Source organism: Cheilinus undulatus, linkage group 6, assembly GCF_018320785.1.
Source record: "Cheilinus undulatus linkage group 6, ASM1832078v1, whole genome shotgun sequence".
Taxonomy (NCBI): domain Eukaryota; kingdom Metazoa; phylum Chordata; class Actinopteri; order Labriformes; family Labridae; genus Cheilinus; species Cheilinus undulatus.
Window position 1 is genome coordinate 46,943,225 of NC_054870.1, and position 22,136 is coordinate 46,965,360.

Consider the following 22,136-nt stretch of genomic DNA (forward strand, 5'->3'; position numbering starts at 1 on the left):
TTCATGTTAATATCTGTCATCCTCTTTCTTCAGTTTTTTCTTCTCTGTGATGGAGACGTAGATTCACTAATCACACCCCTGCCTCATAATCAGTGATGAATTAAATGACTTGATTTGTTTATGCACCAATGAATTATGTTACAATAACTAAACAGAGTTAAAAATACATCCCTACTGATAATCACATTTATTTTTATAAACATCGTTTACTTGAAGAGGTGTGTGTAAAAAGCCTGTCTACATTTGAAGTGCTCTCAAAGGTAAATAAATGTTACGTAACCCCATGTTTCTGGCCGTCAAAACAGCTTTAAGCAAACAGCTCCAGCGACAAAGCATGAGTAGAGAAGCAGACCTGGACCAGAGGGATGTAATAGTAAAGAAAGAATGAACAAAAGACTCATATTAATAACAAACCAACACTTTATTTAAGACACATGGATATTTTACATTTCATGAACTCACTTCTTATGCTGAAATTAAACTACTCCATGGCAAACCTGCATTACAATAATGGTATTGTAACACTTAAATACTCAGTAAAACTGAAGACCTATGTACAGGAATATTCCAAATGTCAGCATAAATAAATAATGTCAGTGTGCTTCTTTTTGTTGTCAGCGACACAATGTTTCCTCCCTGAACAAAACTCAAACTAAACCTGACAGCTTTCAACACTGAAGGGTTAAAGCGTTGACATCAATCTATCTAAAAAACAGTGAAACCTCATACGGAAAAAGAGAAACTCCAACCTGGGAAACTTCAAGTTCTTCTTTTCAGCGGACGATATGAACAGTGTCAATGCTTCACAGTTTACACAAAGGCATAGACTGGTAGGGGAAACAAAATACAATCCCCACATGTATAAAATACAACAGAAAAGATCAGTGAGTGACTGAGATGATGACGCTGTCAAAGCTCATTTTGACACCTCGCTAAAGCTCAGCTTCCACTGTTTGAAATAACCTGCCGTAGCTTTATAAACAGAGCCAGAAAAGCAGCCGCGAGTTAAGGCCTTCACACACTGAGTCCAAGCTTGTCATCTTAAACTCCATCAGAAGTGGAAAGAGAACTAAAACATTGCACTCTAAAGTACAATTACTGTGGTTAAATTTACTCAAGTGCAAATACAAGTAAAACTTCATGAATCTACCAGCAGACCAGCAGATATACCATCTCATATTGTGCCAATCACGTTTGCCGTTGACTCCAAACCCTTTGCAGTCGTTGTATTTTTTCAGAGCATCTTTGATTTTATGTGTGTTCAACCATGGACTGTCTTGGATTAAGGCCAAACTTTGAAATTTGAGTTGAAAAGATGAGCTCTATGGGTGCTTTTTGACTGCAGAAACTTCTCCAAGGAACTAGGAATCTTTTCTGGGGAAGGCCCCGTCCACACGGAGACGAATTCAGGAGTACATGCAAAAGTTTTTGTCATCTCTGTGTTTCATCCACACGGAAACAGCATTTTGGGAGGCCATGCACGCTACTTTTTTAACCCTAGTACCAGAGTGAACAAATCTGTGAACGCTTACTGTTTCATCTCAGTGTGGACAGCCAACCGCATCTTTCTTGAAACGATTACATCACACATAGCATAGCCCACTCACGCTCCATGTGCATGTAAAACCAAAACAACAATGGCAAATTACAGGGCTGTGCTCATGCTGCAGAAGCCATTGAGCTTATTATGGCTTTAACAGCAAAATCTCATGCTCCTTTACCACCACAGCATACACCAGATGTTCTCAAATCCAACACAGAGAACAGCCAGAAGGGCAACCAGGAGAAGGTTTGTGGCAGTTCTTTGTGCTCTTCTTCTCTCTTTTGATGCACTTCCGTGGCAGCAATACAGGCTTGGCATATATATTACACCGCTTTCAGACGTTTTCATTGGTTCTGTTCTTACGTGGACATTTCCTGAAACCATCCCGTATTTATGGAAAACTTTTTCAAAACCAAATGAAAATATAACGTTTTCATCTAGGCCTACATTTAGTTTTGTGGTTAAAAAATCTACCCTTAGAAGAATACCTGCTCTGGGGGCCCAGAAACTATGGGGGTGCAATGTCGTACATTTCAGATTGGTTACTGGGTCAACTACTATGATGACCACCCAGATAATCAGCATCGTAATACTCTCTGGCCCCAGTCTGTTTAAGAGCTGAAAAATCTTCAACAACCTTAACCAAGACCAGTTGCCCCACTTGGATCAAGATTAGAACAGTCTGGATGACTGAAAACCTACTCAGACTCTTGAGATTATGATTAAATGTAATAAATTACATGAAATTAATTATAAACTGTGTCTACCTTGTGACCCAGACTCTTAATTACAATACAACCAAATATAAATAAATAAAGGTGAATATTACAAAAAATCTGATTAAAATCAAAACTGCAATTACAGTTGTTGGTCTGTTAAATATTAGATCTGTTACATCTCAGTCTTTCATGGTAAAAGACCTTACCGTGCATAATAGTATCGATTTACTTTATCTTCCTGAAACGTGGCTGTATCAGGATGCCCGATTTGCATAATCTACCCTGGACTTTAGACCCCGGTGGAAACACAGACAACAATCGGCCACAAGAACCATTGAGATTCTTGGAGATAAGTTCCTGGAACTAAAAGTTCTACTTTTGGTCAGACTCAGGAAGCACCTTAACTCTCCAAAAGGCTACCTGGCAAAGATGTACTAGCCTGTGCAAATAAAGAAAACACATGAAGGATAATTTTAGGAGTGGATGGATCCAAAATAAACGAATCAGACTCAGAGTGCAAGGCAACTGTGTGAAGTTTCTTTTTTTTTTTGTCCTTTTTTTTTTTTTTTTTTATCAGACCCAACAAACATGTCCAAAAAAAGATGAACTCAGTGTGCAAAGGCCTTAAAGCTGCACTCCGGTCAGCCCTCAGATCTTTCTGAAGTAAACAGCATAAAAATCAAAATACATTCAAGACAACATAAAGGCTGCGACTGTGTCTTGATGTGAAAATGTAGCACACAAACATGAGGTCAGAAGTTCAGCTCTGCAAAAAGGGTGAGAAATAGTTAAAAGACATAACAAATGCAGGCCTTTCTATTTAATATACTGCAAATTATATGACAAATACAGCAAGTCTGTATCACAGCAGTATGCAACAGTGTATGAGCAGGCATTAAACAGAAGAGGACGGATAACGGCATAAGATTGGTCCTTCTCACAGAGCATTTTCCTTATTTTCTAAAATACACAGAGGAGTGCAAATGTTACTGTCATACAAATTTGTAATTGTGGATCAACTGGGTTAAATTCCAATTATGGAAAAGTTATCCTCGCTTAATTAGCAGATTAAAAACTGGAATATTGTAGCTGCACTCCTACTGCTTGAATGTTAAGTTTCAAGTTTACATAATGCACCGTTTCTTGAAAAACCTCATAATCTTTCTTTATAATATTCAAAAATATACATTTCTACATTCAGATGATCTAAATTTCTGTTCCAAACCTTTCCCTTTTCTTGCTTATAGCAATCATCAAGCTTTTCCCGATCATCCACCATGAAAGTCAAGTATTAAAATAGCTTCTGTTTTGTCAGATGAAGTCTTTAAAACCTGTCCTTTTCCTTTCAGAGGAATCCCAAACATTGTTTTTTAGATCTGTGCAACTGTCAGCCTCCAACATGTGCAAACTGAGCTCTCTTTATTGACTGTGAAATGCAGCAGGGCGAGCCCAGCCTCTGTGGTTCCCTCTTTTTAAGTTAGGCTAAACTCGCTTCCCTTTTACACACAATCCAGCAGCCCGCATTAAGCGATTCAGAAAAATCAATAGTGCCTATCATCACACATGGACAGCTTTGAAATAGCACTGCAACATGTTGAGGAAACAAACACACATAAATCTGCAGAGACGTTTTCCCTTATGATGAAATGTGACGATGTGGAGTGCAACAAGAATGATTTACACCTCTAAAAAGATAAGCCAGAAATGCTACAAAAACATACACTGTAAACCGCTCACAATGCAGAGTTCTCATCTTGACAGTTATTTTAACACCTGATGTTGTGCAATCTTAAATATCAACTACATCGCACTTTGAGGATATAATCTTATCAGCTTATCTCATTCATTCTTTGTCAGACGAAGTGTACATTTTGTATTTTTTCTTTTTTTTGCTCCTTAAAATTGGGTTGTCTTAATAAGAGGAGACCATATAACCACCCTCCTCTTACAGTTATCAAATTTTAAGTCAAATTTTTTGGAAAGCTTGGAGTTCAATGATGTTTTCAGAAATGGTCAAGCCTGTGAACTTCAGTTTTTAGCCACATACGTGACCAAAAGGAGCGATAGAAAGTGTCATAATGGATCATTGTTTGTCTCTGGTTCCTGTCTGTGGTTTATAGACACTAAGAAATAACGTAACCTTAGCATTTCCACACAGGAAGCCAAGAGGAGGACAAGCAATATTTAGGCATCCATATTTGTATTCCCATACAGTTACCACTCGAACACCAAGTCTCTCCTGTGCACAACATCCTGATTTGACTGAGTTCCATTTGAAGACCGCATTTGTTTTGATTTCAGTCCGACTCATCTTTAACTGGTGTGTTAATTCTAGACAGCACTATACTGTACATCTGAAAACATCTACCTGTCTATGTACATGTCACGTACCTGTCAAGTATCTCTACCTAGACGACACAAGCAAAGTTATGCACTACTTTCGGAGACTTTACAGAAAATTATCCTGTATTTTCACTAGATTTAAGAGACCAATTACTTCCTAAAATGTACCTACATATTATGTAATAAATAATAATACAGCTCATAAAGGAGCTTAGCTCCTGAGGGTCATAAATACAGCAGAAAGCGCTCACTACAAGCACTGGCTTTGTCTTTATAGCCGTAGTTTAAATATTAATTTGTTCCCTTATTAACACACATAAATTAGATTTCTGCTGCGCAGCACTGTGTTGTCATTGTTGTGGTTGAGTGAGGGCAATTGTTTACTTGTTCAGAACTAGTCTGACTATTTTTGTTTGCAAGATGGATTTTTACAGAAAGCCTACAGCTTAGACTCATAATCCTGTTTTAAGTGATTCTAGCCCAGTGTGCATTAAATCCTAAGTTCAGCTTTTTAATGTTGTTTGTTCTGTTGATGTTTACTGGATCATGGGATCATCGTGGGGCGAGACCAGAGTGGTGACGCCAACAAACGACTGGGTTTTGTCCTCGCCCTGGCCTGCAGCTCTTTTGGACACGGTGGTAAAGGACAGGTGGTCATGCTCCAAAATGGCGAGGCGGTCCTGTGGCTTCTCCTTCTTCAGGTAGAACATTTTCCTCAGCTGTTTCAGTTGCTGCAGCTCACAGAAGGTTTCCAGCACCACCAGCATGACGATCAGACCCAGGATCAGGTAGACTGGAGACACAAACACAGCAGGGGAGAGGTGGTGAGAAAAGGTAGGAGCACTGAGCAGCAGAAACTAAAACAACACAAAATAGATGTGTCTATTTTACATAACATCTTTATATTTATTTTCTTCTATTTAAGTTCTCTAACAGTAGGAGTGCTGCTGTTTACCTTGTTTCCTATTTTTACTCCATTTCTGTTTACTGTTATGCAACAAAGAACCGAGTGAAATTCCTTGTATGTATAAATGTAAAACTTCTTGGAAAAAAAAACTAAATTCTACTCTAATTCTGTGTTCATATCTCATTTTTAAACTACAATCTGTGTAGGAAATCAAATAAGCTCTTCTTTGAATTTGAGTTTCTTCATAAGTGTATGGTTTATAAAGCACTTTACATAACTCACAAATTAATGCATATCAGTATCTTTATGTATTACTGTAATATTTGGCAGCAATCGCATCTACTAGTTATCTTTGTTTTTGTATCTATACCAAAACTGTTGCATGATTCCTGCAGTAATTCTGTTGGAAAACAACATATCCTTCTTAACTGTCCCAAAACCTGCTGAGTATAAAAACTGACACAAGAGGGCAGTGTTACAAAGAACAGAGAGAAAGCTCTGATGAATAGAGAGAAATTCAGTGACCACCAAACTATCAGTTTGCTCACTGCCAGCTGCAAAGTATTTCATTGATTTTTCACCTGTTATGCTAAAGGCAACATTTTTCAGCAAAATCTAACAAAAAACTCCCAGAAAAACCCCAGAAACCAAGGGTGAAATAACTAAAAACCATCATACAAGTATTTCATATGCATTATTTTTAAAGCTTTATGGGTCAATCAGCACCATCAGTAGCATTTGGAGCTCTTTAAACGGTTTAAAAAAAATAATCTAGTTGAAATCACCCTTACCCATTTAATTTTTTTCCAATTTCAAAATCCAGTTCCATAAAAGTTGGGACATTGTGTACAAACAGAAAACAGTGGTTTGCAAATCCTTTATAAACCTCCATTCAATTGAAAACTGAAGAAAGACAAGATAGTACATGTTCATCAGCATTCTGTGATGGATATTACAGTGCAGCTCAGGAAGACTTTGGAAACCACTGTCAGTAAACACAGTATGACGCTACAACAACAAATATGAGTTAAGACTGAGTGAAAACCATCAGCACCATCCAGAACATCCATTTACTTCTCTGGACCCAAGCTCATCTGAGATGGACTGACCAAAAGTGGAAAGTGTACGGTGGTCTGACGAGTCCACATTTCAAATTTGTTTCTGGAAATTATGTCTGTCGAGTCGCCCGGGCTTAAAGAGGACAAGGACCATCTAGATTAGGGATGCACAATATCATCATCTTGATATTGTTATCAGCAGATTAAGGTTTAAAAAGTAAGGTAACACTTCATTTAAAGGGCTATGCATAAGACTGACATCATCATAATCAGTGTCATTCAGCCAGTTATGTCTCCTCTAATGCAAAGCTGATGTTGTTCGATCCGTTTTTTGCTTCTATGTACAGAAAGGTAGGGCTGTAGCCAGTGGTCTCAGCCTAGCATAAAGACTGGAAACAAAAGGGGAGAGAGGGGTTACACCCAGTTTTACTCATGTGGCTTTCCAGTAAAGGAAAAAAGCTGCAGAGCAATAACACAGAGTGCAAGGTGCACTGAAAACCTCCACTCTTGATTTGAGATGTCCAGTGGTGTAGAGGTGTGTGTAGAAGCGAGTATGTTCTTAATTTATTGCAATAAAGGTTAGGGCTGAACAATTAGCAAAAACAATCTAATAGCGATTTTTCCCAATATTGCAATTGAAATTTAATATGCTATTATTTTAAGGTTCCATTTTAAGGTTAAACTCAAGGGGCCCACAATGAGCCTTGAATATTTTGAAACATAAAACAACTAACTGACTGCCTATTTCCCTGCTCCTCTCTCAGCTCTGCTTGACTCAGCCTCTCTTTGCACAGAAGGCACTTGGTGTTCTTTACAATGGAGAAAGGTGTGTATATATCGGTATCAGTGTCAGCGGAAATGAACTTGGAAATACCAGCGTATTGAATATCAGCAGACACAAAGTTTAAAAGTTGACATCTGTGGTTGTGGGGGTGTATTAGTGCCCACGGTATGAGTAACTCACTTGTACATCTGTGAAGACCTCATTAATACTGAAAGCTGAGGTATTAGAGAAGCATATACTTCCATCCAGATGATGTCTTTTTTCAGGGATGTCCCTGGTTATTTATATACAAGACAATGCCAAGCCACAATCTGCATGACTTACAACAGCATGGCTTCACTATAAAAGAGTGGGGCACAAGACTGAGAGACTGACCTGCATGAAGTCCAGGCTTGTCTACCACTGAATATGTATGGAGCATTATGAAGAAATCCTACAGTGTGGAGCAGATTAAGATGTACATCAAGCAAGACTAGAAAAGAATTCCACTTTCAGTACTTCTACAATGGCATTAGTAGAGAAGGTGAGGTATGGTTGTGGTGAACATGCCCCTATCCCAACTTTTTTGGAAAGTGTGCAGGCATCCAATTCAGCGTGTTTGTCTTATTTCCCCGTCGTTTGATTGTAAATACCTTGTCTTTGTGCTGTATTTTAATAGCAGGGTTATACATATAGGCTGAGAATGATTTACAAATCCCTGTATTCAATTTTAGTCTCATTTTGCACAATATCCCAGCTTTTTTGTTCATGATTTTCCACACAGCTGGACTGGGGCAACATCCATATTAAGAAGGCAAAACTCTCTGTATACATAATGGTGCTAATCCCTTAATACAGATTACAAAGCAGGGACTGATCATCACCAAAGCCACCCGTGAAATGAAGATAATCCAACATGTGAACACTTGAGCACATGACACAGTTTGTCATTTTTAACAAGCTGCATTTAGCCGTCCTGATCCAACGATCCAAATTTCCTCACAGAGAGCAGAGATGTCACTTCCGATACAGGCGAGGTATTCTTCACAGAGGAAGCCGTACAAATGTGTCGGGTGTTATTTGTGCAAACAAACACACTCCTGTCAGAGCCTCTCTCCTCCTACAGACTGACACACTGTGCGTAGTGAATGACGTCTCTCTGGCTACTGCCTGCACACATGCTGCTGCAGCCTTCAACATCCATGAACACCCACAGCTTTCTTATTACTGCATGAGTTTGACTTCTTTTTGGTCTTGATTTTAGTCACTGTTAGCCCTGACAGAAAGCTGCAAGACCCCTCAGAAAATGTGATCAGTGCCTTGCTGCTCTCCATTAGCCTGAGGCTCAATTTATCCCACTGCACCACAGCACATTGTTCTACCTGACAGATCAATTAACATCCGTTTAAACATGAAGGTAACAGAAAATAGTGGCCAAATCTTGCTTTCTCGACAGCACATCCCGGTTTAGAAATATCTTAAGTGTGAAAAGCAACACTACCAGCTACTGCAGCTTCAAATATTCAGCACTGTGTGAAAATCTGCTGTAAGAAAAATCCCAGTAACCTTTGCATGACCCCAGTTATTTCTCATGCCTTGTGTTAAAAGCAAAATATTTACGGATTGATCATCAATATAATCATTTTATCCAATATCATTATTTTAATGTTCTATCATCTATTTTCTGTACTATTACAATGTGTCTTTTTAAGTTATTAACTCTTGCTAATACCACACATTTTTTAACCATTATTACAGGAATAACTGCCATAAATCTGCTTCAATTGTTCCTCCATTTGTTTGTCTGTCTTTCTCTCTTCACAGCTGCAATGCAGTTTAAGCAGGTAACTTTTAGTTTAACAATCCTCACCTGTGAAAGTAACCAAAGAACTTAAAGCTTTCTCCATCTGTTGGCTCCTTTAAATCAGGTCTTAAAACTATTGTATTTACTGTTGCAGTAACATATGTTCAAACTTCTCTAAGCTTCGTCTAAACGGTTATTTTAATTCGTTTAATAATTCATTTAATATTTGTGTTTCAATTGCAATCGATAAGCTTTATTCATCTTTAATTGTTCTTACCTTCTTTTTTATTTTAATGTATTTTTACTGTCATTTTATACTTTGAAACGTTATAATTGTTCCGTTTTTGGCTCTGTAAAGCACTTTGAGCTGTTCTGTGTATGAATGTGCTCTATAAATAAACTCGCCTAGTGTGTGTGGTGTTCAACAACATGACTAACACAACTCATCACACTAACAGATTTCTCCACCAACAACCAGAGTCTTTACTCTCAAAACTGTAAATCTTTCATTGTCAAACACACTTTGCAAACTAAGAATACTTAGCTGTTAGCTACACGCTACATTTATTGTGGTTGCTATTCTGGTCCAGCTCCCTCCCCTGTGTTGTCAAATCAAGTTAATACTCAATTTCTGACGTCCATCTAAATTTATGTGTCACGTTTACTATCTTTGCTATGGCTGTGTTTGTTTTGCTTCCTCCCTCAGTCATCTTGCCACCTGATTGGCTATTGTTCTATTCCATGTAACAAACCTGCTCACGTCTCCTCGGCTATCCTTAGCATTCCGCCCACACAACAGGATTCTTGATGCCTGTCTAATACACTATTCAGACAAAAGTGTTTGGCCACACTTGTTAATTACTGAATTAATGTGTTTTAATCAGACCTGTTGCCACAGGTGTTTACAATCAAGCACCTAGCCATGCAGTCTCCATTTGCAAACATTTGTGATACAGAATTGGTCGTCCTGAAGAGCTCGGTGACTTCAAGTATGGCACTGTGATGGATGCCACCTATGCAATAAGACAGTTGGTGAATTTTCATCCACGCGGGATTTTTCACAGTCAACTGTGATATAATTAAAAAGTGGAAGAGTTTAGGGACAACAGCAACTCAGCCACCAAGTGGTAGACCATGTAAAATCACAGAGCTGGGTCAACTACTTCCACTGGAATTAATGTAAGCACAAAGCAGAAGCTTCATGAATGGGTTCCCATTGCTGAGCAGCTTCATGCAAGCTTTACATCACCAAGTCCAATGCCAAGCCTTGGATGAAGTGGTGTAAACTGGCACTGGACTGTGGAGCAGTGTTAAAGTGTTCTGTGGTGTGAAGAATCACGCCTCTCTGTTTGGCAGTCAGGAGGGCAAGGCTGGGTTTGGCTGATGATGGGATATATTACCTGACTGCCTGATTGTTCCTCTGCCAACTGTGAAGTTTGGTGGAGGAGGGATAATCTTATGGGGCTGATTTTTAGCCCCCTATCTCCAGTGAAGGCCACATGCAGTCAGTTACACAATATATGCCCACGTTAAACTCATAAACAACAACAGCTAGCTTCACATTAGCCCCGTTAGCCTGTCAACACATTGGCTACTACCATAACTTAGCAGCTTGCAACAGCCAAATACAATCCTCCACCGACAACAACAAAGCCTCCAAACATAACTCACCAGTGCTCTGTTAACTGGACACCACCGGCAAATGCCGGTTAACGGAAACTCAGAGTCAGATATCAGAAATTGGAACTGAAACGGGCAATAGATAATGCAGTCAATCCATCTCTGATTGAGTCCATAGCTTGTTTAAGTGTTAAAAAAATTGGAATTCTTACCATATATGAGAGCCCAGTAAAATTAAGTGACTCCCATCTCTTTTTTCCAAAGCACCAAGGCTTTTTGTGTCAAATTATCATAGATAACAAAAACTGATTTGTGATTTTAGTATGAGTGAAGCTGAATTAAATCCACTTCTACTTTAAAAATGAAAAGCTAAACCTAAAAGGTTTATACATGTGCGCTCTCCTGTTAAACACAATGAAAACTGTATAATGCATTTTTTACACAAGCTCTCCTTTCAGCAGCTGATAATGCCACACTCTGGTTGATCAAAGTTCATGGTCATAAAAAGCACCATATGTGATATTCTCACATCAGTTAATCATTGCATAATCATTCTGAGAAATCAGGACAATAATCTTAAATAAACTGAAACTGTCACTGCACAGAGTGGAACAATGTGTAAACATAGCCTTTATGGGCGTTTTCTTTTGGCGGGACTGCTTTATGGCTTGGATAATTAATAAAAGCTGTCTTTTCAGCACAAACAAAGCAGGCATAAGTATCCTTGAAGTTTATTACACAAATCATAATGAGTTAGAGCTTATGGGAAATGTGCCTTGCAGTTTGAAGAACTTTATGAACAGCACTGCTCTCTGCAATCTCCTTGTATTCTACCTATACTGTATCTATAGTTTAAGCTATTTATAGTGCAGCTTCAAATAGACCTACACTAAGGGCTAAATCAGGATAAAAATAGCAGCAGAATTAATGAGACTGTACAGCTTGTCATGGAAAAAACTCATATATAAAGAACCATTACTCACCAGTGATAGCAACTTTGTAGAGCTCCCTGAACCTCTGATTAACAGCCTCTCCAGGTACGTAATCTCCCAGACCGATGGTGCTGAGGGAGATGAAGCAGAAGTAGAAAGACTCCAGGAAGTTCCAGTTCTCCTCCAGTGCCGAGAAGATGGCAGCTGGGATGAGGAAAAAGCATGAGACAGCCAGCATGGCGAGCAGAGTGGCGTGAACGATGGCCACCAGGGGCTTTGATATGCCCCATTGTTGATGGAAGTACATGATGGGTCTCCGGGTGCTGTACACCATGATCCTCTGCACCACAGCAGTGAGGAAGAGGAGGGTGAAGGGGATGCCGATCACCGAGTAGATGATGCAGAAGGCTTTGCCGCCATCAGACAGGGGAGCCGTGTGACCATATCCTACAGGAAACAAAGACAAAGAAATGCTTGAGTGACGGTTAAAACCTTTGTTGGATATGTCCAGATCATGTCAAGATCATTTCTCTGTAAAGCATAATGTAATCCTCTTCGTGCTGCAAATCTGTTGGAAAAGTATAAAAAGTGAAGCTTAAAAGGGTTTATATGACTTATTGTGGATACTGTTAAATCACCTCTATGAACCACTGCTAGTTAACAGTTCTTTAATGGAAGATTCAACACTTTCCAGGCTCTTGAGAGAAACCTGATGCACAAATATAACTGTCAAATCAAAGAGACCCTTAAAAATGCTGATGAATACTAGTCATAATCAGTGAATCCCTGTTTAGCTGTCTTATATAATACTGCTGGTTCTAAAGGTGTATCATTGCCCTCTTTTGTATTGTTTTGTACAAATCGGTTTGAATAGACTCTGGAGACTGTCAATGAGAAATATAATGACTGGCGTTTTGGCGTCCAACAGTCAATTCTATATCTATGCAGATGATATTCTGTGTTTGCTAACTCTGGATACTGATGATTTCAAGTTTAGGACTAGATACTACTATCCCATATAACCTTCATTAACCTGAGATGGGATGATCATGCCAAAATTAGGGTTCACCTTGGAGTTTAAAGCTGTGTTACTTTCATTAGCGAAAACTGTGACTGAAAATTTTCATCAACTACCTGTTGTCTATGAGGAAGATAAGACTAAGACCAGCTAAAAAAGATCTTTGGTGATACCTGTTTTCATCAAAACTAGTTTTCATCAAGGAGAACTAGGCTACAATGTTAGTGCTGGATTGTTGGAAAAAATAAAATCCATGGTATTTCTCCACTGTGTATACAAGGTATGTTAGTAAAACATCAGTGTATTTCAAATCAATTCGGTTATAACTTTGGTTATGAAATGGCGCTATACAGATAGAGATTGATTTCAATGCCAGGCCCAAAACACCTCCAGAGCACTCACTGGTAAAATCTGGGCTCCAAGGTGGGCCCCCTCTGCTTTATACCTCCATGTATTCCCCTTAATGCTGCAGCTGTTGTTTTGGGGCCAAGGTGCTGTCTATCCTCTTGATTCAGAGCTAACTTCTAGTCCAGTGGTTCCCAAACGTTTTCAGCTGGGCCCACCTTTGGCAGATGAAAATGTTGTTTAAGCCCCATCAACCCTTATCATTGACAGAAATATATTTCAAAATTCTATAAACCTTGCTCACACAGGTAAGATGTGGTAAAAGGACAACTGTGGCTCTCTCTTTATTACCCCTCGCTGTTCAGGTGAAGCCAATGGCGAAATTCAGTACTGTGCATTAGTTTTAGGCAGGTAGGGCACTAAGTACTGTGGGGCCCAATACGCCACAACCTGGGCCTAGAGGGGGGCGTTGGCCAGAGTCAAACTTGACACATGTCATCATATGTGTGTTGTTTGGCAGCCAGGGTCAACTGCATGCAGCTTGACTGCATTTCTTTTGCCAGGCCTTTTTCAACCAAGGTAATACACCTGGATACCACTGGCAGTTTTGGGCCCTTGAGACATCCACAGCCCGACCAGGGGCTCATTGCAACCCTATTTCCCGTCTTGACGGTACACTAGGCCCAGCTTACTCGTCACATCCACCCCTTACTTTACCCTAAAGGCATGTGGCCGTAGTTACTTTTTCAGAGAAAGCGAAAAAAGGAGCACCCTCCAAGCAAAAAAACTCCTTAAGGTGCCAGACAAAAAAGACTTGTGCCTTGTTGCCTTGAATAAAACTACCTAAACGGACATTTTGAGCGTAGTTATTTTTTCAACAGATTATTTTCCCATGCCCATGGTAATAAGCAAGGACATCATCCAGAGATTGTGCCCCCCAGGCTGGCTTACTCACCATGACATGCTTTACTTCAGCCTCAATTTTTGGCCCAATCATGCCTAAAGGATCTGCACAGCCCTGTTTGACTTTTCATCTGTTTTCATCTTTGTTTTGGTTGTTGTTCTGTCTGGTGTAGATTCATGCAAAAAAAATAATTCAATGCAAAATAAATGATGTACATTGTTTAATTCTAGCCATTCCAAGCCCCCCTGTGATTGCTTCAGGCCACAGGCCCGACTTTGGGAAACTAGCCTGTTCAGCAGCAGTGGAAAGAGTTTTGGTAACTTGCAGTAGGGCTTGACCTTGAACTCCCATGTCTTTAAGTAGACTGGTGGTGGTTAACTTGCCCACAAAACCTCTGCACCCGCCCTCAGTTTCACAGACCCTACAATTTTCTTTAAAGCTATTCAGAATGTACTTAACAGCTTTCAAACTGGTACTTTAGGACAACAAGGTCTTCGAGAGCAGGGGTTTTAATTTTGCTGGCTTGCAAATATCTGAAGATCTTGGTACCAAACTTGGGGTAAAAACTCTGAATCTGATCATGATTTTGTGCAGATTAAGATCACAATCCTGCTGATGTGCAGGAAGTAGTGTAGCTGATGAAGCTGTTCTGTGTTCTTGATTATGGTGGAATAATCTGCAGACATCCTCTTGCTGCTACTAGTCTCACATCCCTTGACTCAGATTTATTACTGTAGATCTTTATGACTCTCATCTCTGCATTCTGTATTTCTCAAAAGTCTTAGGTTGCTTACTCGGTTGTATTTCATTTATGTGTCTTGCACCTAAAGTGTCCCTCATGGCTTAACAAGACACCAGAAATACAACTGAAAATTATCAAAAGTCATTTAAAGTTGCATAATCCTTCAACAAGTCAGTATTAAGCATTGTCTTTCTTCACAGGCTTTGCAGATGTAATCTGTATGTCCTTTGATAGCACAACTCAGCTTGTGTATAATAGTCCAACAACAGGAAATCAGCATTAATGGAGGACATTAAAGTTATAAGCTGGTGGGTCTTCTCTGGCACAGAGGCATGCATCTTTTCATCTTTAAATCCTTAGATGATCCCCAATCCTTTTCAACATCTATGCAAGTCTAAACCACATATCCACTGTTCTTACTGTCTAATGCTTTGAAGGTCACATATTATGCAAAATACACTTTTCAGGCTTTTCTAACAAAAATATGTGCCACTGGCCTGACAACAATCCTCCTAGGAATCAGAAAAATCAATTCCCTCCCCTTTATTTTCTCCACCTTTTAGAAAATGTGTGCTGAGACAAGCCGTTCCCAGATTTTCCCCTCATGATGTCATGTGCGGAGTTAGCCCCACCCCCAAGTTGTGGTTGGCCCTCCCCCGCTTGGAAGAAAGTTCCGCCCTCATCTCATGAGCGTCGTGGATCTGGAGAGCCACATCCATTAAGCCATATCCATTTTCTGAGAGGGGCGTGGTAAGGGGCGGAGTCAGACAGCTTAGTATCACTTAAAGCCACAGACACAGAAACAGTTGGTTTTGAGCAGGGCTGAAAGAGAGGGGTTTTTAGATATGCAAAAATGCAATACTGGAGTTTTTATAGCAACACACTTCACAGGCATGATTTGGGGACCTCTGAGACCAATATAAACATGTCTTAAAGGGGTAAAATATGTGACCTTTAACGCCTGCTGGTTGTCCCTGAACCTTTCATTTTAAAGCATTAACACAACATTTACAACACATTTAAAAATGAACGCTTCTATTTCTTGTGAAAACGTATAGACACTTACCTAAAAGACCTTCACCTCAGTATCAACAGTCTTTATGAATGTTTTTGGCATGTTTTAATTACGGATTATTCTGAATCTCCACACCATGACAATAAGGTAACCTTTATAATTTAAAGGGCTCCATCTATGTTATTTTCCAGAGTCTTGTATTGCAATCCCATGTTATATGTGAAATTACAGACAGGTAGGACACATTTATCTAGAACACTGTTTAAGTTATGTTCTGCTTTTCTGAAGGTTTAAAAGTGACACGTCCTTGTGAAGTGAACCTGACATGAGAGTTAAAAATACCACAGTTCAATAACAAATGAGGAAACAAAAGCAGGCTCGCTTCTGATAAGTAAATCCCCCACAATCCACCCTCAGCTTCTGCTTTTGTATTAATAACATGCAAGCAGCTACTTCTGTTAAGATCAATGTATGTTTGCACACTGGTTCCCACCCTGCTTTCCATTATCATCGTGTGCCTGCATTGTGTCTGGTGTTGTATGTTGTAACTGGTCTGTGTGTCGTAACTGCTGAGTCACAGAGATTATGGAAAATAGCCGACACCTTTAATAATGGGCTGGGATTTTAAATGAATGGGAATGAGGATTAAACTAAATACAAGGTCTACTGCAGTCAATAAAAGCAGAAAATACTGACAAAAGGGGCTAAAGGTTAAAATACTTGAAGTTGTTGCAACACAATCATTAAGCCGTGGTTGTACAGGGTAATAATGTGTGTTGAAACATCAGATAACTGATAAACTTGGTCAGACTAAAGTTCTCCACATTTCCTGGCTGACACACATCTACAACCACGTTCTGTTCTTCAGAGCGGCGTTAGATAACACGAGGCGACTGTGCGGTGTGTCAAAACTGTTCACACGCTACATGACAAAAAAACACAATTTGTTTAAAGGGTTTGTCTTCTTTACAATATGTAAGTGCCTTCAGGGACAGAGATGATGTTTACATAGTTGTCTCAAGCTTGTGTTCATTCCTGATGTTTGCTACACTTTAAAGGTCGGCTTATCAGTGTAATACAGCTGAACACTGTGCACTTTTCTGCAATGTTAATAAAAGGCTTACAAAAGTGTATCTTGCATTGGTATTCAAGCTCATTTAAATGTCCATATCTTATCACAGATTTATTATGGGTTGTTAGGAAATGAACAACAAAAAATTTAGGTCATGTCACAGGCCATGTCCCTGCTATTCAACATTCACAAAAACATTTGAAATCTCTGGTTAATCTCTGGTTAATCTCTGGTCTGTGTTCATGTTAAGATTAGCAACATCTACCTGATGATTGGCTTGTTCAAACAAGTTTTAAGTCCTTTTTTTGTTTTTTTATGCATTAATACAAGTCAAAGTAAAAAATGCATGTAAGGATGTTATGGTACAACTGTAGCTTCTTCTCTAAAATAATGTCAGCGATAGATTAATACATTCAAACTAATGAAGGATAACTAAACTTCTAGCTTCTCAGCCTTGTGGGGATCTTTAGGTAAGATGTGTAGCAAAGTCCTGAGGGAAGAAGACTTGAGTAGAATCAAGCTACATTTTTTCCTGGCTTTATGAACAAAACTGGTTGAAAATCTCCTTCATGCAGTCTAGATTGCAAATGCATGAAAAATGCTGCCAATGTGTTTGTGCTATTTGGACAGTTTAAAGGAATATGCATGCAATTTTAGATGGATTTATTCCACTTAAACCTACCTGTCTCATGAAAAAGGTTTAGGCTTTTCTAAAGCTCTGTATCTATTTATATTATAGACCATTAATACAGAAGGATTTTATCATTTTAAAAAAGTGGAATTGAAAAAGTTTCAAAGTTGTGAAAATGTTGAGAACCCTCACAGGCACTGTGTGTCAAATGAATGAAGGTGGGTTGTAAATATAGCTACTTCCTCTATTGCCTAAAATCATCTCACATTTAAGGTTCCATTTCCTGACTTGTTACTGTTGACCGGCCATTGCTTTGAATACTTTCATGTTTATTTAACTGGTTCTATATTGTTTAGATCAGGCTTGTTTTGCCTGGTAGCTCAGGTACACACAAGAAACACTGATAGTTTGACAAAGTAATAAATGCTGCATTTTTATTGGTAATAACATGACCTCACTTATGCACCACTATTGCTGGTTGAAAACACAGTAAGCTATCCAGATAATCCTATCTTTAATGAATCACTGTAATCAGGGAAGCAGCATTTAAAATTTTCATTTGATTAGTTAAGAAATTCCAACAATATTAATATGGCATTTGGCAATTTGTTAATTTATATGGACAAAAATGGAAGGAAATCCCAATCACATTGTCTAGACAACACAAATATGATGCAAAATGTCCACTTTATATTTTGTTTAGACAGTGTAAGTGCCTTTGCTTGCAATTTCTGGTGGACATACTCAGAGCTGGACATTATCACCCTGGATATTAACTGTGGGCAGTAATGCAGCGACTCCCACCAACCACTTTAGCAGGTTGAATTTATAAAACATACATAAAACACAAAAAGGAGGATTTTTGTAAACATTATAAAAAATTAACACTTGAATGTTTGCATAATGTGCATAAAATCTCTGCTCCAAAAAAATTGATTTATTAAACTGGTATTTTGACACATTTCAAGTAAAAGAAATATTGCAAGTTGTGGGATTTGAAAATTGCAGCAGGCCGTATTGTGTTTTAATCTAATTTGCAATTAATTTCCCTGCCCTAATTGCAAAGAGGCTGTTTTACACACAAAGGGATCAATAAATGCAAAAATAAATAAATAAATAGATAAATGCAAAGTGCTAGATGCGTGCCCGTTTTGTGTTAAACCACAAACGTTGTTGATCTGGTTGTGTTTTCTCCCAGATTGATGTGAAAAAATACTTTAAAGTTTGGAATATAGTGTTCAATAACTTTTCAAAGGATTGCAGATCTAGTTCAAATCAATTTTAGGGTGCCATAATCAACCTTAGTCCTTTATAATGTTGCCAACAAGGAAATTGTGTCAGAGTGGCTATTAACTTTGGCTACGTTCACACACTGCAGTCAAAAGTGACCTGAATCTGATTTTTTGCTCACATGTGACTTGTATCTGATTTTTTTTTTTGACTGTGTGAACAGCGCAAGTCACATTGAATCTGACCTTTTCATATCAGATTCAGGCCACCTTCATATGTGATTCTCAATCAGATACGTATCTGATCTTTTAGAAGTTGACTGCAGTGTGAACAGGCCAACAAAAAAATCAGATCTGAGAAAAGATCAGAATTGAGCGTTAAGGCCTGCAGTGTGAACGTAGCCTTTGAAAACTACAGTGGCTGGTGCAGGGTTAAATGCTTTTAAAAATCAAATGTAAGACTTTTTAAGACCTTTTTAAGACCTTAACTGAGAAAATTAATACCATTTTCTGCAAAGTAAAAATCAAAAATAAAGTACAACTATCTTTGAAATGGAAAACAGTGTAGGGCAGAATACATTTTTTGTTCACAAACGCCCAAATTTGATCATTTCTGGCACTTTTAAAGCCTCCTGTGGGAATATTCTTTATACATTCTTGGAGGTGTGCTAAATTGATTCCAAACACTTTCACTATTAAAAAGCAGAAGAATGCTTTTTGTCAGTGTAGACTTGTCAAAATAAGGGTGGGCTGCAAGGAATTTTTAAGTGGGCAACTTGGAAGCCAAGATGTTAAGAGAACTGGACTGGTGTTTCACAACAGTGCAGAGTTTATTAAATCATAGTGAGTCAGATAAAGTAGGGGTCTGGGGTCCTTCCTCGGGAAATCTAGAACATCAAAAATACTGAATTTCCTGAATTATGGAGCAACAATTTGTGGAGGAAGATGATTAAAACGGCCTTAGATTTAAAATGTGCCATTATAGACTAAGACATTTCAAGGATCTGCAGGAAGCTGTGGTGAGCAAAAAGTATTTCTTAAGCCCTGGATACATTTTTAACCCCTCTTGTGCCATTAAAAAGCGAAACTTAAAAAAAAATGTAATTTTGTGTATCAATGCCAATTAATCACGTGATAAAGTATCCATACATATCTTACATTTTGACAAGCTTAATGCTAGGCCGCTTTATAAATGCTAATTTAGCCAAAACGTATCTTAAAATGTACCTTTACCTGAGTGTCTTATTAAAGTCTGTCGTCCACTTGTTTGTTTTTATATTAAAAACATGTATTTAACCCATCTTGTCCTGCTGGAGCAGGCTTCTTTGGCTTGGTAACGGCTATAGGCTACACTTAAGATGTTATAATGGTGTAATAAAATAATGAAATGCTGTTATCGTGTGGCCACAACAAGAGCTGACTTGATGCAGACTAGAAATATAGCAGGCTAAGGTATGTTATTCTATATTGTATGAGCACCTGATCTACTGCAGCATCACCCACACTGTTGAGCCCGGAGGTGACCTCTCTTCTTACCTGTGGTGGACAGCACGGTGCTGGCGAAAAACAACGCCGAGGTGAAGTCCCAGTTCCAGTTCGCAGATGCATTATTGAGGATAGAAACCCCATAATTACTGGCCTCCAGGGCTTTCTTGAGAAACCGCTCCAGACGCTCCTCGGATAGACAATCATTATCCTGAAGGAACTGTTTTTTAACGGCCCTCAGCTCCTGTCGAAGCTGGTCTTCATACGGCAGCTCGACGGAAGAAAAGACGACAGCGCCGAATATGAGATAAAGGATGTACCCCAAGACTAGAGATGCAAAATACCACGTCGATTTATGACTCTGTATCAACCGCACACAAGAATTACTGGCTAAAGACTGAAGCATTGTCGCTCGGGTTTACGTTACCTGTTTACGAGACGAAAATACTAAGTAACGGTTTTAACAGAACCGCGTTGTGTGCTGTATTATCGAACTATCCTTCAAGAGGGATGTTGCTAACGACAAAGCTGCGCTTCCCCCTCCACGAAACCTGCTGTGCCACTTGAGGCGTTCACGTGTAATCTGAAAAATCGCAATCATACAACTAGACTAACGTTATATTGACAAGAGACGTCGAAATCATCCACTTTAGAGGCTATATTAGGCTGTTAGTATTAATTAATATTTAGCAGACCAGATTATTTCCTAGTTAGGCTGAGTAAAAATGTCTTTACCCAAGGAAAGCCGACAACATATATTTTTCCTTCAAAAGATCCAAAACTACAAATAAAACGGGAACTCTAGCCTCAGCTATGAACAGTAAATCGAACTACGTGGCTTTCAGAAATGTGGTGTCCTTTTCTAAATTATATTTCTTTGAAAACTTTAATGGAAAGGCTACCGAATCTGTAGTTTTCCTTTTTCCGAGCTTAAAATTGACTGGAAGGCATCAGGTGATGTGGAGGCGACAAAGGCCGTGTGACGTAAGAACTTCCTCTTCTCCTCCCAGGTAGTCAAATCAGTTGAGTGGCCTTCAGTTTCGATTCACAGAAACGTTAAAGAAATATTTTCACGTGCCAACGCCTTTCGCCTTTTATTTAGTCATTTGACAGGGTTGTTATGAGATTAAAGCACTCATTATAGATCATAAATTTCAGAAATTTAGGCGTGGAAAGTTGGTTAGCTTGGTGGCCTTATGAAGAACCGGCCTATCAGGCTGCAGAAAAGAGACTATAGTTAGTATCCTGATTATAATACACTAATAAAGTTTTAAACTGATTACTGTAACAAAGTTACTCCTGTCTAAAATTCTAAAATTCTGTAACGTATGAATATAAGCCTACCATCCAGGACGACAGTTTTGATAAGCTGCTAAAATTCATACATAGACTAGTACAACGTACAGTGCATGGGGGAATAGGGCAGTGTACACTGAAAAGCTTGTGGGAGGTGCCATCAAATGTAACAACAAGAACCACAACAGTGGAAACTTAATATAACAATAGGATAGAAAATGAGCCTTAAAAAGGAAAGGAAAATATAAATAAACCGGGATTGCACACATAGAAGATTAAAGGATTGATGTTGCATATGAGTTTCCAGAAAATACGATAGAAACAGAGCCCACTTAGCTATCAATGGCTTAAAAAGACAGGCAAAGAGACTTTAACCTTTATGTTGATCTCGGGTCATTTCTGGCACATTTTTAAATTATGTTATTAAATAAACATGGGTTTCTATGATGTGGTTACCTAAAAATAACACACACACACACACATATATATATATCATATATTTTTTCCTGTATTTTGTTGTGTTTTGTTTGTAATATCTTATTTGTGATTAAATATAATCAGTTTGATATATCCTGTGATTATCCTGACAACTTCTAGTTTTGAACTAGTTTGTAATGATGCAAATTAATCCAGAATTTGTACTTATTTTACACAAAAATGGGGCTACAGTTAAATGTAAACCAGGTCATTTATCCATAATTCCAAACAAT

General features: G+C 38.7%; 1 protein-coding gene across 1 annotated transcript; it reads right to left on the reverse strand.

Moving 5' to 3' along the window:
- Positions 1-439: 439 nt before the first annotated feature.
- Positions 440-20,674, reverse strand: LOC121511149 (potassium channel subfamily K member 1-like). The gene is made up of 3 exons (XM_041789732.1): positions 20,182-20,674; positions 11,741-12,136; positions 440-5,398 (listed from the first exon to the last, which is right to left on the reverse strand). The coding sequence occupies exons 1-3, from the start codon at positions 20,534-20,536 to the stop codon at positions 5,142-5,144; spliced, it is 1,008 nt and encodes a 335-aa protein (XP_041645666.1). The 5' UTR covers positions 20,537-20,674; the 3' UTR covers positions 440-5,141.
- Between the last annotated feature and the right edge of the window lie 1,462 nt (positions 20,675-22,136).

Coding starts and splice junctions, on each gene's coding strand:
- LOC121511149 (XM_041789732.1), bottom strand. CDS start 20,536: ATGCTTCAGTCTTTAGCCAGTAATTCTTGTGTGCGGTTGATACAGAGT. Junction 12,137..20,181: donor CACCGTGCTGTCCACCACAG/GTAAGAAGAGAG, acceptor TGTTTCCTGTAG/GATATGGTCACACGGCTCCC. Junction 5,399..11,740: donor CTACAAAGTTGCTATCACTG/GTGAGTAATGGT, acceptor TTGTGTCTCCAG/TCTACCTGATCCTGGGTCTG.